Source organism: Pseudorca crassidens, chromosome 16 (assembly GCF_039906515.1).
Source record: "Pseudorca crassidens isolate mPseCra1 chromosome 16, mPseCra1.hap1, whole genome shotgun sequence".
Taxonomy (NCBI): domain Eukaryota; kingdom Metazoa; phylum Chordata; class Mammalia; order Artiodactyla; family Delphinidae; genus Pseudorca; species Pseudorca crassidens.
In genome coordinates, this window is record NC_090311.1 from 26590566 (window position 1) to 26603606 (window position 13041).

The 13041-nt window shown below is 39.9% G+C and overlaps 1 protein-coding gene across 9 annotated transcripts in view; it reads left to right on the forward strand.

The window, feature by feature from the left end:
- ARMH3 (armadillo like helical domain containing 3) overlaps positions 1-13041 on the forward strand; it is a 173601-nt gene that overhangs the window by 77010 nt on the left and 83550 nt on the right. For all 9 annotated transcript variants that reach the window (XM_067709617.1, XM_067709614.1, XM_067709616.1 and 6 more), the window contains 2 exons: positions 9140-9222; positions 9755-9881. In XM_067709617.1, the coding sequence (XP_067565718.1) occupies positions 9140-9222; positions 9755-9881 (210 nt within the window). The remainder of the gene's footprint in view (positions 1-9139; positions 9223-9754; positions 9882-13041) is intronic.

Genomic DNA, 13041 nt, shown 5'->3' on the forward strand with positions numbered 1-13041 from the left:
CAACTAGTATGTGGCTTTGGGTAACTTATTTAATCTTTCTGAATTTCAGTTTGGTTATCTGTTAATTGGGACCACTAATACCTACTTCATTGGATAATTAATAGGATTCAGTGAGAGTGATGTACTTTAAGTGCTTTACATGATGCCTAGCATGTAGCAGACACCTAATAAATGTTACCTCCCTTGCCATTTATGACTTTTGTGTTTCTCCCTTTGAAAAGAGATGAGAATACAGTTTGGGGGAGGTGATTTCTGTAGTTAAGTGTCTCTTTTTAAGGTGTCAGGTGGAGCACAGTAGAAAAGAGGAAGGTTTGAGATACAGTTGTCTCTCCATATCTGCATCCACAGATTCAACCAACCATGGATCAAAAATATTTGAAAAGAAAATTTCAGAAAGTTCCAAAAAGCAAAACTTGAATTTGCTGCATGCTGGCAACTATTTACATAGCATTTACATTATATTAGATATTATAAGTAATCTATAGAGATGATTTAAATTATACAGGAAGATGTGTGTAGGTTACACTGCAAATACTACATCATTTTATTTATTTATTTATTTTTTTGCGATACGTGGACCTCTCACTGTTGTGGCCTCTCCCGTTGCGGAGCACAGGCTCCGGACGCGCAGGCTCAGCGGCCATGGCTCACGGGCCCAGCTGCTCCGTGGCATGTGGGATCCTCCCGGACCGGGACACGAACTCGTGTCCCCTACATCGGCAGGCGGACTCTCAACCACTGTGCCACCAGGGAAGCCTACATCATTTTATATAAAGGACTTGAGCATCTATGGAGTTTGGTATCTGTGGAGGGTCCTGGAAACAATCTCCACGCCCCATCCCCCTATCCCCCTTCCCATCCCCCCATCCCCGCTGTGGATACCGAGGGACCGCTGTACTTTGTGTGAGCTTCTGACACAGTTATTGACTTGTAGTTGTTGTCATTCAGCAGAAAGATGTGATGCATTTCTCTATATGATATATCTATCTGGCATTGGTGTTTTGGGACAGCCTACTCCTGGGACTATGAAGGATGGGGGCCAATGAGAATTGTCTGTTAAGACCTGGAAGGTCTCAACCACCAAGCTTGTCATCTGAAAAGATTCTGCAGTAAGCTGTGCCATTCTGTTTTTTTTTTTTTAATTAATTAATTAATTCATTTTTGGCTGCATTGGGTCTTTGTTGCTGCGTGTGGGCTTTCTCTAGTTGTGGCGGACAGGGACTACTCTTTGTTGCGGTGTATAGGCTGCTCATTGCGGTGGCTTCTCTTGTTGCTGAGCACGGGCTCTAGGCACGTGGGCTTCAGTAGTTGTGGTGCACGGGTTCAGTAGTTGTGGCTCGAGGGCTCCAGAGTGCAGGCTCAGTAGTTGTGGCGCACGGGCTTAGTTGCTCCGCGGCATGTGGGATCTTCCCGGACCAGGGCTCGAATCCGTGTTCCCTGCATTGGCAGGCAGATTCTTAACCACTGCACCACCAGGGAAGTCCCTGTGCCATTCTGTTTTGTGGATGAGTAGCCATTGCTCACCTAATGGGCAAAACTGTTTACACAGTAATGGGTTTCTATAACATAGGCCCTTTTTCTTTGGAAATCTCTCAGACTAAGGATCATGTCTTTGGTGAGGAAGAGCTTGTGTTAGTCCCTTCTCCCCTGCTTCCTTTTAAAACTATTATTTAAAAATTAGAAACATGGTAAACCGAAGGGTTAAATTAAAAAGAAAAAAAAAGCATACCCTGCCCCTCTTATCTTCACAATGACTACAACATGTATTGTACTTGATACCAAACTCTTATAGACATATGACTAATTAACAATACTACGTTTATACAACCAACCCCTTATCTTTTGTAGTTATCTTAACTCTTCCCTCTATGTACTGTTACTTCTGTGACAGTTTGGTTGGTTATGTGCCCAGATGGCACCAAGTGGACAAGTGGATCAAGGGCAGTTTTCTAAAAATGTGTGTGTGTGGAGAGTGGTGAGCCAGGAGTCAGCCAACATGAGCTCTGTGCTACTTGTGTGTTGGCACCGAGTACCAGATCTCTGCTGTCCTTGAACCTGCCCCTGGCCCAAGGCTATTCTCTGGCCTGCAGTTAAACCTTGTTCATAGCACTATACCATAATAGCTTATGAATAAGCCTGGATATTAATTGTTTATACTCATGTTTTTTGTTTGTTTGTTTCAGTTCTGATTTTGCATAAAGAAGGGAGATCTTGTCTCCATTTGAAGTCCAGATCTGATCATATTCCATCTTCAGTACATTATTTTGAAGGAGGCAACCCTGAGTGAGGGAAATAGGAACAGTTTTAGTTGACATTTATTATTATTTTTTAAAGATACTAGAGAGGAAGCAGAAACAGAAAGGGAGATAGAGGTGTGTGAAAGGTGAGATTTAAAGGAGGGAGATAAGAGCTGATGTAGAGGGCCTGCTGAGGCAGTTTATGCTGAGAAAAGCTACTGGGTGTGTTTTAGTGTTGAGAGTGAGTAGAAGAAAGGTAATAATGAGGTGTTAAACATCTTTACTCTAATAAGTAGTTGAAGACCAAGAAAAGGAGGGGATCAAATACATGAAAATAACCTTGGAGCAGCCAGTAGGTGGAGAAAGTTATATAAACCAGTCTAGAGAAGTGTTGGTAACAGTATAGTCAGGAAGTCTAAGCACACCATTTATACGTAAGCTTCCTTCCCTTTAACATTTGACTGCATCTAGCACCTTTATTTGTTTAATCTTATGTTAATGGAATGGTAGAAAGCACACTAACCAGGAGACCAGGATCTAGTCCCTGCCTAGTCACTAACTAGTTGGCATGGTGGTGGGGGGTTGTTTTCGAATCCAAAAAGTGAGGGAGTTGGATTAAATGACCTCTAAGGTCCTTTCTAGCTCTAAAAGTCTAAAATCAGCTATGTCAAAGCCTCACAGACTTTGAACTCCCTTCACGTCGGGTCAGAGGATAGAAGACAATGTGTGTGTAGTGATGTGTATAGAACACTGAGTAGTTGATAGAATGAGTGCAAAGTCAGATGTTGAAGGAAAAAAGCATTATTTTATGAGATATTTGGGACATTCCTTCTTGAAGAGGAATCGTGGTCCCTGATGTCAGAGGCTTGTGGGAGCCAATTTTAAGGTTGCTTTGTTCATTTTAGCTGCCTATTAAATTCCCTCTAGAGAATGATAACTTCCAGGTAAGAAAACCCTGGCTTTTTTAAGAGGGTAGGGGTTCTGACCTGAATTATCAGGGGCAGAATGCATGTTTCCCCTGACACTGACTCTCAAGAGTATTGAAGTGCTGGACTCTCCTTCTCAATACTGTTTGGCTCTGCTGACATCTGTGGCAATTGGGACACAGGCCACCTCTTGGCCTGTGCCAGAATTGCTCTTCCTCCCCTCATATTTATCACGTTGTCATCCCTGACTCTGAATCCCAGAGATCAAGACTAGCTGTAGTCTAGCAGAGGAGCAATAAATCATTGCTCTCACTTCCTTTTCTCCAGGTTTTCTACCCCTTAATTACCACATAACCACTTCTGAGGCTGCATCTTTGTGCTGTGTGTGCCTGGGACAAAAGCCCTCCTTGATTGGATATGTGCAAAAGCAGCTTTGTCTCTATCTAGCCATTATGTTTTGTAGAGTGCCACGTGTGTTACCCATCCTTTTCTCTTGTCTCTGGTGAGTTTAAGGAGTTTATTGTCAGGTGATTTATCCATTAATAGGGCTTTTCTAAGCTCTGGGGTTAGGGGGTGGACTGGGCAGCCCCTACTCATTAAGGAGAGAGGTTTGGGCTGGGTGAGTGCTTGTTTTTTTTTCCCCCCTGCTGCCGTGCTGCCTGGCTTGCAGGATCTTAGTTCCCCGACCAGAGAGTGAACCCAGGCCATGGCAGTGAAAGCGCTGAGTCCTAACCACTCCACCAGGGAATTCCCTTGGGTTAGTCATTTTTATATGGATTTTAGCCAGTCCCCTTCATTTTCTGGGCTCCTAGTAGGAGCTAAGCAGGTTGTGTGATCCAGAATGGGCTCCCATGGAGCTTTTCTGGGGTCCAGTCCAATAGATCACTTGTTAACAGACAACATCAAAAGGGCCAGCTGCCTATCATTTGCCTTTCCATTATGAAACCTCAGAGAACTTGAGTCAGGGTGAAGAGTTCATAAATGAGGATACCTATCTCCTTCATCCCTAGCAAGCCTTCTTTTTTTTTTTTTTGGTATTTGAAGGGAAGGTCCAGGCTTTAGAAACAGAATATAGACAAGCTATTGTACTTTTGCCTGCTGTTTCTTTACTGTACCTGTGCTTTTAGAGGATTGAGAGTGAGGGGTGTTGTGTGGCAGGCAGCAAGTGTCTGGAGAGACTTACTTCTACTCATCATTCCCTGCTGTTTCAAATCAAAGCTCATATCTCTTTTCTAAGAGTAGTAAACTTCACACAAAGCTCAGACAGCATGGGAGAATGGACTTCTTTGCTGGCAAAGAAGCAGATATGGTCTTAGAAAAGGAGAGGTCAAGCCTTTTTTTGTGTGTCTGTGGAAGTAGGAAGGGTTGAGGGGGAGAAGACAAAAGGAACATCAAATACTTGTAGCTGCTGAACCCCTTCTTTATAGTTCCCCATCAAACAGGGGAAATAGGTACAGGGGCAGTAGTCATGATGGGCAGAGAAGCAGAATTTATTTTATAGTCTTAGTTGAGAGAGTATAAGGCAACTGATAAATTATTTTATGCTTAATGTTTATTTGCAAAACTGTCTTTAGGCTGCACTGTTAACCTAGGGACTTGGCAGTCAGTCTCATGACTGAGATCGCTTGGGTTTTAGCACTGTCTCCCCTCATTAAAGATTACAAGGCAAAAAGGGGACCTTTTCAGTAAACGTTGTCACAGTCGAGAGAGGACAGAGCAAGCTGTGCTTTTGTTTAAATATTTAGTACAGTTAAGGGCTTTTTTTCCCTTCATGAGCTCCATTCTTTTTTTTTTTTATTCCTAGGTATTTTATTCTTTTTATTGCAGTGGTAAACGGGAGTGTTTCCTTAATTTCTCTTTCAGATTCTTCATCATTAGTGTATAGGAATGCAAGAGATTTCTGTGCATTAATTTTGTATCCTGCAACTTTACCAAATTCATTGATTAGCTCTAGTAGTTTTCTGGTGGCCTCTTTAGATTTCTCTATGTATAGTATCATGTCATCTGCAAACAGTGACACTTTTACTTCTTCTTTTCCAATTTGTATTCCTTTTATTTCTTTTTCTTCTTTGATTGCAGTGGCTAGATCTTCCAAAACTATGTTGAATAATAGTGGTGAGAGTGGGCACCCTTGTCTTGTTCCTGATTTTAGAGGAAATGTTTTCAGTTTTTCACCATTGAGAATGATGTTTGCTACGGGTTTGTCATATATGGCCTTTATTATGTTGAGGTAGTTTCCCTCTATGTCCACTTTCTGGAGAGTTTTTATCATAAATCAGTGTTGAATTTTGTTAAAAGCTTTTTCTGAATCTATTGAGATGATCATATGGTTTTTCTTCTTCAGTTTGTTAATATGGTGTATCACATTGATTGATTTGCATATATTGACGAATCCTTGCATCCCTGGGATAAATCCCACTTGATCATGGTATATGATCCTTTTAATGTGTTGTTGGATTCTGTTTGCTAGTATTTTGCTGAGGATTTTTGCATCTATATTCTTCAGTGATATTGGTCTGTAATTTTCTTTTTTTTGTAGTATCTCGGTCTGGTTTTGGTATCAGGGTGATGGTGGCCTCATAGAATGAGTTTGGGAGTGTTCCTTCCTCTGCAGTTTTTCGGAAGAGTTTGAGAAGGATGGGTGTTAGCTCTTCTCTAAATATTTGATAGAATTCACCTGTGAAGCCATCTGGTCCTGGACTTTTGTTTATTGGAAGATTTTAAATTACAGTTTCCAATTTCATTACTTGTGATTGGTCTGTTCATGTTTTCTGTTTCTTCCTGGTTCAGTCTTGGAAGCTTATACCTTTCTAAAAATTTGTCCATTTCTTCCAGGTTGTCCATTTTATTGGCACAGAGTTGCTTGTAGTAGTCGCTTAGGATGCTTTGTATTTCTGCGGTGTCTGTTGTAGCTTCTCCTTTTTCATTTCTAATTTTATTTATTTTTTATTTTATTTTTTTTTGCGATACACGGACCTCTCACTGTTGTGGCCTCTCCTGTTGCGGAGCACAGGCTCCAGACGCGCAGGCTCAGCGGCCATGGCTCACGGGCCCAGCCGCTCTGCAGCATGTGGGATCTTCCGGGACCAGGGCACAAACCCGTGTCCCCTGCATCAGCAGGCGGACTCTCAACCACTGCGCCACCAGGGAAGCCCCATTTCTAATTTTATTGATTTGAGTCCTCTCCCTCTTTTTCTTGATGAGTCCTCTCCCTCTTTTTCTTGATGAGTCTGGCTAATGGTTTATCAGTTTTTTTTTATCTTCTCAAAGAACCAGCTTTTAGTTTTATTGATCTTTGTTATTGTTTTCTTTGTTTCTATTTCATTTATTTCTGCTCTGATCTTTATGATTTCTTTCCTTCTGTTAACTTTGGGTTTTGTTTGTTCTTCTTTCTCTAGTCCCTTTAGGTGTAAGTTTAGATTGTTTATTTGAGACTTTTCTTATTTCTTGAGGTAGAATTGTATTGCTATAAATTTCCCTCTTAGAACTGCTTTTGCTGCATCCCATAGGTTTTGGATCATCGTGTTTTTGTTGTCATTTGTCTCTAGGTATTTTTTGATTTTCTCTTTGATTTTTTTCAGTGATCTCTTGGTTATTTAGTAACGTATTGTTTAGCCTCCATGTGTTTGTGTTTTTTATGCTTTTTTTCCCCCCTGTAATTGATTTCTAATCTAGCGTTGTAGTCAGAAAAGATGTTTGATATGATTTCAATATTCTTAAATTTACTGAGGCTTGATTTGTGACCCAAGATGTGATCTATCCTGGAGAATGTTCCATGTGCACTTGAGAAGAAAGTGTAATCTGCTGTTTTTGTATGGAATGTCCTATAAATATCAATTAAGTTAATCTGGTCTCTTGTGTCATTTACAGCTTGTGTTTCCTTATTAATTTTCTGTCTGGATGATCTGTCCATTGGTGTAAATAAGGTGTTAAAGTCCCCCACTATTATTGTGTTACTGTCGATTTCCTCTTTTATAGCTGTTAGCAGTTGCCTTATGTATTAAGGTGCTCCTATGTTGGGTGCATATATATTTATAATTGTTATATCTTCTTCTTGGATTGATCCCTTGATCATTATGTAGTATCCTTCCTTGTCTCTTGTAACATTCTTTATTTTAAAGTCTATTTTATCTGATATGAGTATTGCTACTCCAGCTTTCTTCTGATTTCCATTTGCATGGAATATCTTTTTCCATCCTCTCACTTTCATTCTATGTGTCCCTAGGTCTGAAGTGGGTCTCTTGTAGACAGCTTATATATGTGTCTTGTTTTTGTATCCATTCAGCGAGCCTCTGTGTTTTGGTTGGAGCATTTAATCCATTCACGTTTAAGGCAATTATCGATACGTATGTTCCTAAGACCATTTTCTTAATTGTTATGGGTTTGTTTTTGTAGGTCCTTTTCGTCTCTTGTGTTTCCCACTTAGAGAAGTTCCTTTAGCATTTGTTGTAGAGCTGGTTTTGTGGTGCTGAATTCCTAGCTTTTGCTTGTCTGTAAAACTTTTGATTTCTCCATTGAATCTTAATGAGATCCTTGCCGGGTAGAGTACTCTTGGTTGTAGGTTCTTCCCTTTCATCACTTTAAATATATCATGCCACTCCCTTCTGGCTTGTAGAATTTCTGCTGAGAAATCAGCTGTTAACCTTATGGGAGTTCCCTTGTATGACATTGGTCGTTTTTCCCTTGTTGCTTTCAGTAATTTTTCTTTGTCTTTAATTTTTGTCAGTTTGATTACTATGTGTCTCAGTGTGTTTCTCCTTGAGTTTATCCTGCCTGGGACTCTCTGTGCTTCCTGGACTTGGGTGGCTATTTCCTTTCCCGTGTTAGGGAAGTTTTCGACTATAATCTCTTCAAATATTTTCTCAGGTCCTTTCTCTCTCTCTTCTCCTTCTGGGACCCCTATAATGTGAATGTTGTTGCATTTAATGTTATCCCAGAGGTCTCTTAGGCTGTCTTCATTTCTTTTCATTCTTTTTTCTTTATTCTGTTCTGCAGCAGTGAATTCCACCATTCTGTCTTCCAGGTCACTTATCTGTTCTTCTGCCTCAGTTATTCTGCTATTGATTCCTTCTAGTGTATTTTTCATTTCAGTTATCATATTGTTCATCTCTGTTTGTTTGTTCTTTAATTCTTCTAGGTGTTTCTTCTTTAATTCTTCTAGGTCTTTGTTGAACATTTCTTGCATCTTCTCTGTCTTTGCCTCCATTCTCTTTCCAAGGTCCTGGATCATCTTCACTATCATTATTCTTAGTTCTTTTTCTGGAAGGTTTCCTATCTCCACTCATTTAGTTGTTTTTCTGGGGTTTATCTTGTTCCTTCATCTGGTACATAGCCCTCTGCCTTTTCATCTTGTCTGTCTTTCTGTGAATGTGGTTTTGTTCCACAGGCCGCAGGATTGTAGTTCTTCTTGCTTCTGGTGTCTGCCCTCTGGTCCATGAGCTCCATTCTTATACAGAGCTGAAGCAGTAGGTTCTACAGTATATCTGGCACATCTGTTGACCAGTTAGAATTAAAACATTTTCTTCTTAGCAGTGATGTTTGAAACAGTTACATAACTAAAACTTAGTGACTTGGGATGCTAGCATCCTAGGGTGAGAAGGGGACACTCAGTAAACTGAGCAAATATGATGTGGAAATCACCATGCAGGAATAAATTTGGAACACTAAAATGTCCATTTTATAATCAAATTTCTGACCTCAATTGCTGTTTACGAAGTGGCAAAAAGTAGATTTTTAAAAACCTGTGGGCAGATGAGCAGACATGTGCTTGGGAAGGTCAGTGCTTTCTTCAAATACACCTACTTTGCCTGCTTTTAAAAAGTCCTTAGTAGCTGTGATGTACTCATTCTAGCCCTCTTTGGATTTCTGTAGAACTAGTTTACTTTCATTGCTTTCATTTAATAACTTTATTGATTATGCTTTGATTACCTTATTGATGCCTTTCCTTCTCTTTTTTTCTTTTTTTTCTTTTTTAAGCCTTGATAAATTTGCTGAAGTTCCTTATGTCAAATGAGACCGTACTTCTGGCCAAACACAACATTTTTACCTTAGCCCTTATGGTGAGTAGCAAAAAAATATATTTATTTTTATGAGCTGTACCCTAAGGCAGAAGTGGGCTGGTTTGAGACAGGAGCTGGTATTCTAGGGATTAAGTCATAGGGAAAACCAGGCCTTTATTTTCCCTTTGGATCAGAATCTCTATACTGGTGCTCCCCACTTTCACCTATGTCTTTGGAGAACCTGGGGTCTTTCATGAGATAATGGTAACACACCATTATATGATATTCCCACCAAACAGATACAAGAGGTGTAAATTAATTTCAAGAGCATTGATAATACTAAAAAGTAGAAAATAATTAGGAAGTGGTGAGTTTTGAGTACTTATAACTTGATTTTAATATAATTTATTGAATTGCAAGTTTATATAAGTTAATCTTTAATAATGACTTTAATAACCAGCTCACAAAATTTCTGAAAATTTAACAATTAACTCTTGCAGGACAATAAGAGCTGGCTATAGCACACTACTGATAATACTCTTCTGGTCTTCATAGTATGATACCTGTTTATGGGCTTTTGCTTCTTTTTTAGATTGTGAACCTATTTAATATGTTTATCACATATGGCGATACATTCCTGCCCACCCCCAGTAGTTATGATGAACTCTACTATGAGATTATCCGCATGCACCAGAGCTTTGACAACCTCTACTCCATGGGTAAGCTGTCTTCTTTTTATTCCTCTCTCCCCATCAGCTGTGATTTTTGGTATATGAGAGGAAAAGACTACATAAGATTCTCCTCTAGTTGCTTGGTGCCCTTGCTTGGCACAGAACTGTGTAGTCTCCTTTTCTCAGGCAATAAGAAAGTATATGTGGACTTCTTTGCCTTCAGGAACTCAGAATTCATCTCAGTAGAAAGCTGGTTAACATCCCTGTAAGCCCTTTCTTGATGTTTGTGAAAGAGAGAGAATAGGGAGGCTTGTGGATTTAGTGAATACCAGTGAGATCGGAATGAGAGTGGGTGGGAGTTGACAGCAGCAAACAAAAGAGCTTGGATCCCAAGGGAACATTGTGTGATTTGAGAAGGTACAGGGTTTTAAGGAGTTTCAATGTACCTAGGTATTTTTAGCATAACTCACAAGAGGAAGTGGGCATTAGATAAAAATCTTTCTTGCAAACCTTTTGGTAATTGGCTCACTGAAAATTTACTCTGTAGCCATAATGAGTATAACTTACTTCTGAAAGAGGTCATGTATCCCTGTAAGTTTGAGTGAAGAGGCTACTCAAACCTACCTAAGTTTGAAAGGTGTTTATAGTGCCCAGAAACAGAAAGCCACTCAATAAAGTGGTCTATTAAAAACCTCCAACTTATTAGCTTTATTGGGATGTAATTGATATATAATAAACTGCACCGTTTTTTAAAAAAAATTTATTTATTTTTTGGCCGCGCCACGCAGCCTCCTACGGGATCTTAGTTCCCTAACCAGGGATGGAACCCGCGCCCCCTGCAGTGGAAGCGCAGAGTCTTAACCACTGGACCGCCAGGGAAGTCCCAAACTGCATTCTTTTAAAGTATACAATTTTTAATAAGTTTTAGCATATGTATATGTACATGAAGCTGTCATTACAGTCAAGATAATGTACATATCCATCCTCTCCCTAAAATTTCCTTGTGTCCCTTTATGTCCCTTTTACCACCTCTGTCCCTCACCCCCCATCCCTGGACAACCAGTGACCTGCTTTCTGTCACTGTCGATTATTACTTTATCCCTTTCATTAGGTCTATTCGTGAAAAGTTCATATTTTGCTTGCGACTCCTGTATCATGAGAAAGGTAGAGGGGATTTGGAGCAAATACCTGGAGAAAGAGTAGAAGCAAACTGTGGAAAAGGATTGCCTAGGAGGACAGAATTTTTTCTATTTCCCTGCTCTCTTATTCTCAGTGTAATAGCTTTAGCATCAGGTCAGCTCCCCTCAGAATATTAAGTTCCCATTGTCATATCAAGACACACGTCTCTTTTTTTTAGGAGCTAGGAAGTCTTCCATGAGAACCCTCTGGCAAACTTCCCATTGGCAAAAGGTGCTCAGAGTACCCTGGTGTGGTTTGCATGTACCTGGTTTTACCAATGTCCTTGTTTTCAAGAATGTAGGATTTTCCAGGGGTGAAGAGCTACCCCAGAGGCTTTAGCACCCATTAATAGATGAATAAAGATGTCTTTCAGTGAGGAAAGGAAAGAGAGTTGGAGTGGGGGAGATATTTTATAGACGTCTGACTTACCTGCTAAATTGTGCCATATACACAAATGAGATAAACCCTTGTAGCCACAGCAATAATATAAGAGAGGACATCTGGGAATGCTCAAATCTGCTAACGAAATTAAAATGGTAACCAAGAAAGTACAAATAGGAAAGTGAGAATTTCACTAAATGAAACACAACAAATAGTAGGAGGTGGCATGTTTCAGTGCTCTCCATTTTGTATAAAGTATGAGGAAACTTCCGGTGGAAAAAAAATTTGTTTTAAGTCAAGTTTTTTGGGGTATAATTTACATATATGGTAAAATTCACCCTAAATGTACAATTCTGAGTTTCAACAAATGCATATGGAAGTGTAATTATCACAGAAAATCAAGATATAGAAGGATTTCACTATCTCAAAAACTTCTCTTGTGCTCTTGTGAGGTCAACTCTTCCACTCACCCCAGTCCCTAGCAATCACTGATCTGTTCCATGTCCGCATGGTTTTGCCTTTTCTAAAAAAATATATAGAGGAAATCATACCGTCTTTTGAGTCTGACTTCATTTTTTTTTAATTAATTAATTAATTAATTATTTTACTTTTATTTGCTTTGGGTCTTTGTTGCTGCGCGCGGGCTTTCTCTAGTTGTGGTGAGCGGGGGCTGCTCTTTGTTGCAGTGCGTGGGCTTCTCATTGCTGTGGCTTCTCTTGTTGTGGAGCACAGGCTCTAGGGTGCGCAGGCTTCAGTAGTTGTGGTGCACTGGCTTCAGTAGTTGTGGCGCACGGGCTTAGTTGCTCCGCGTCATGTGGGATCTTCCCGGACCAGGGCTCGGACCCGTGTCCACTGCATTCGCAGGCGGATTCTTAACCACTGCGCCACCAGGCCTGGCTTCTTATACATCGTAATTTGTTTGAAGTTATCCATGTTGATGCATGTATCAGTAGTTCACTCCTTTTTATTATGGAATAATATTCCATTGTGGGAATATGCCAGCTTGGTTTATCCATTTATCAGTGGAAGGACATTTGGGAGGTTTCCAGTTTTTAGTGATTGTAAATAAAGCCCCTGTAAACATTTTTGTACACAGTTTTATGTGAACACAAGTTTGCATTTCACTTGATTACATACTATGAATGGGATTTTTGGGTATTATGTAAGTGTACGTTGAACTTTATAAGAAACCGCCAAACTGTTTTCCAAAGTGGATGTACTGTTTTACATTACTTAAAACAGTATGCAAGAGTTGTAGTCACTCCATATCCTAGCCGGCATTTTTTTTTTTTTTTGGCTTCTTACAGGTGTGTAGCGATATCTCATTATGGTTTTAATTTGCATTTTCCTGATGAATAATGGTGTTGAGCATCTTTTCCTATTCTTATTTGCCATCCATATATCTTTGGTGAAGGATTTGTTAGATTTTTGCCCATTAAAAAAAAAATTTGCATACCCGTGTTTATAGCAGCACTATTCACAATTGTCAAAAGATGGGAGCAACCGAAATGTCCATCAGCAGATGAATGGATAAATAAAATGTGATATATACATATAATGGGTTGCTATGCAGCCTTTAAAAAGAAAGAAATCCTGGGCTTCCCAGGTGGCGCATGGTTGAGAGTCCGTCTGCCGATGCAGGGGACAC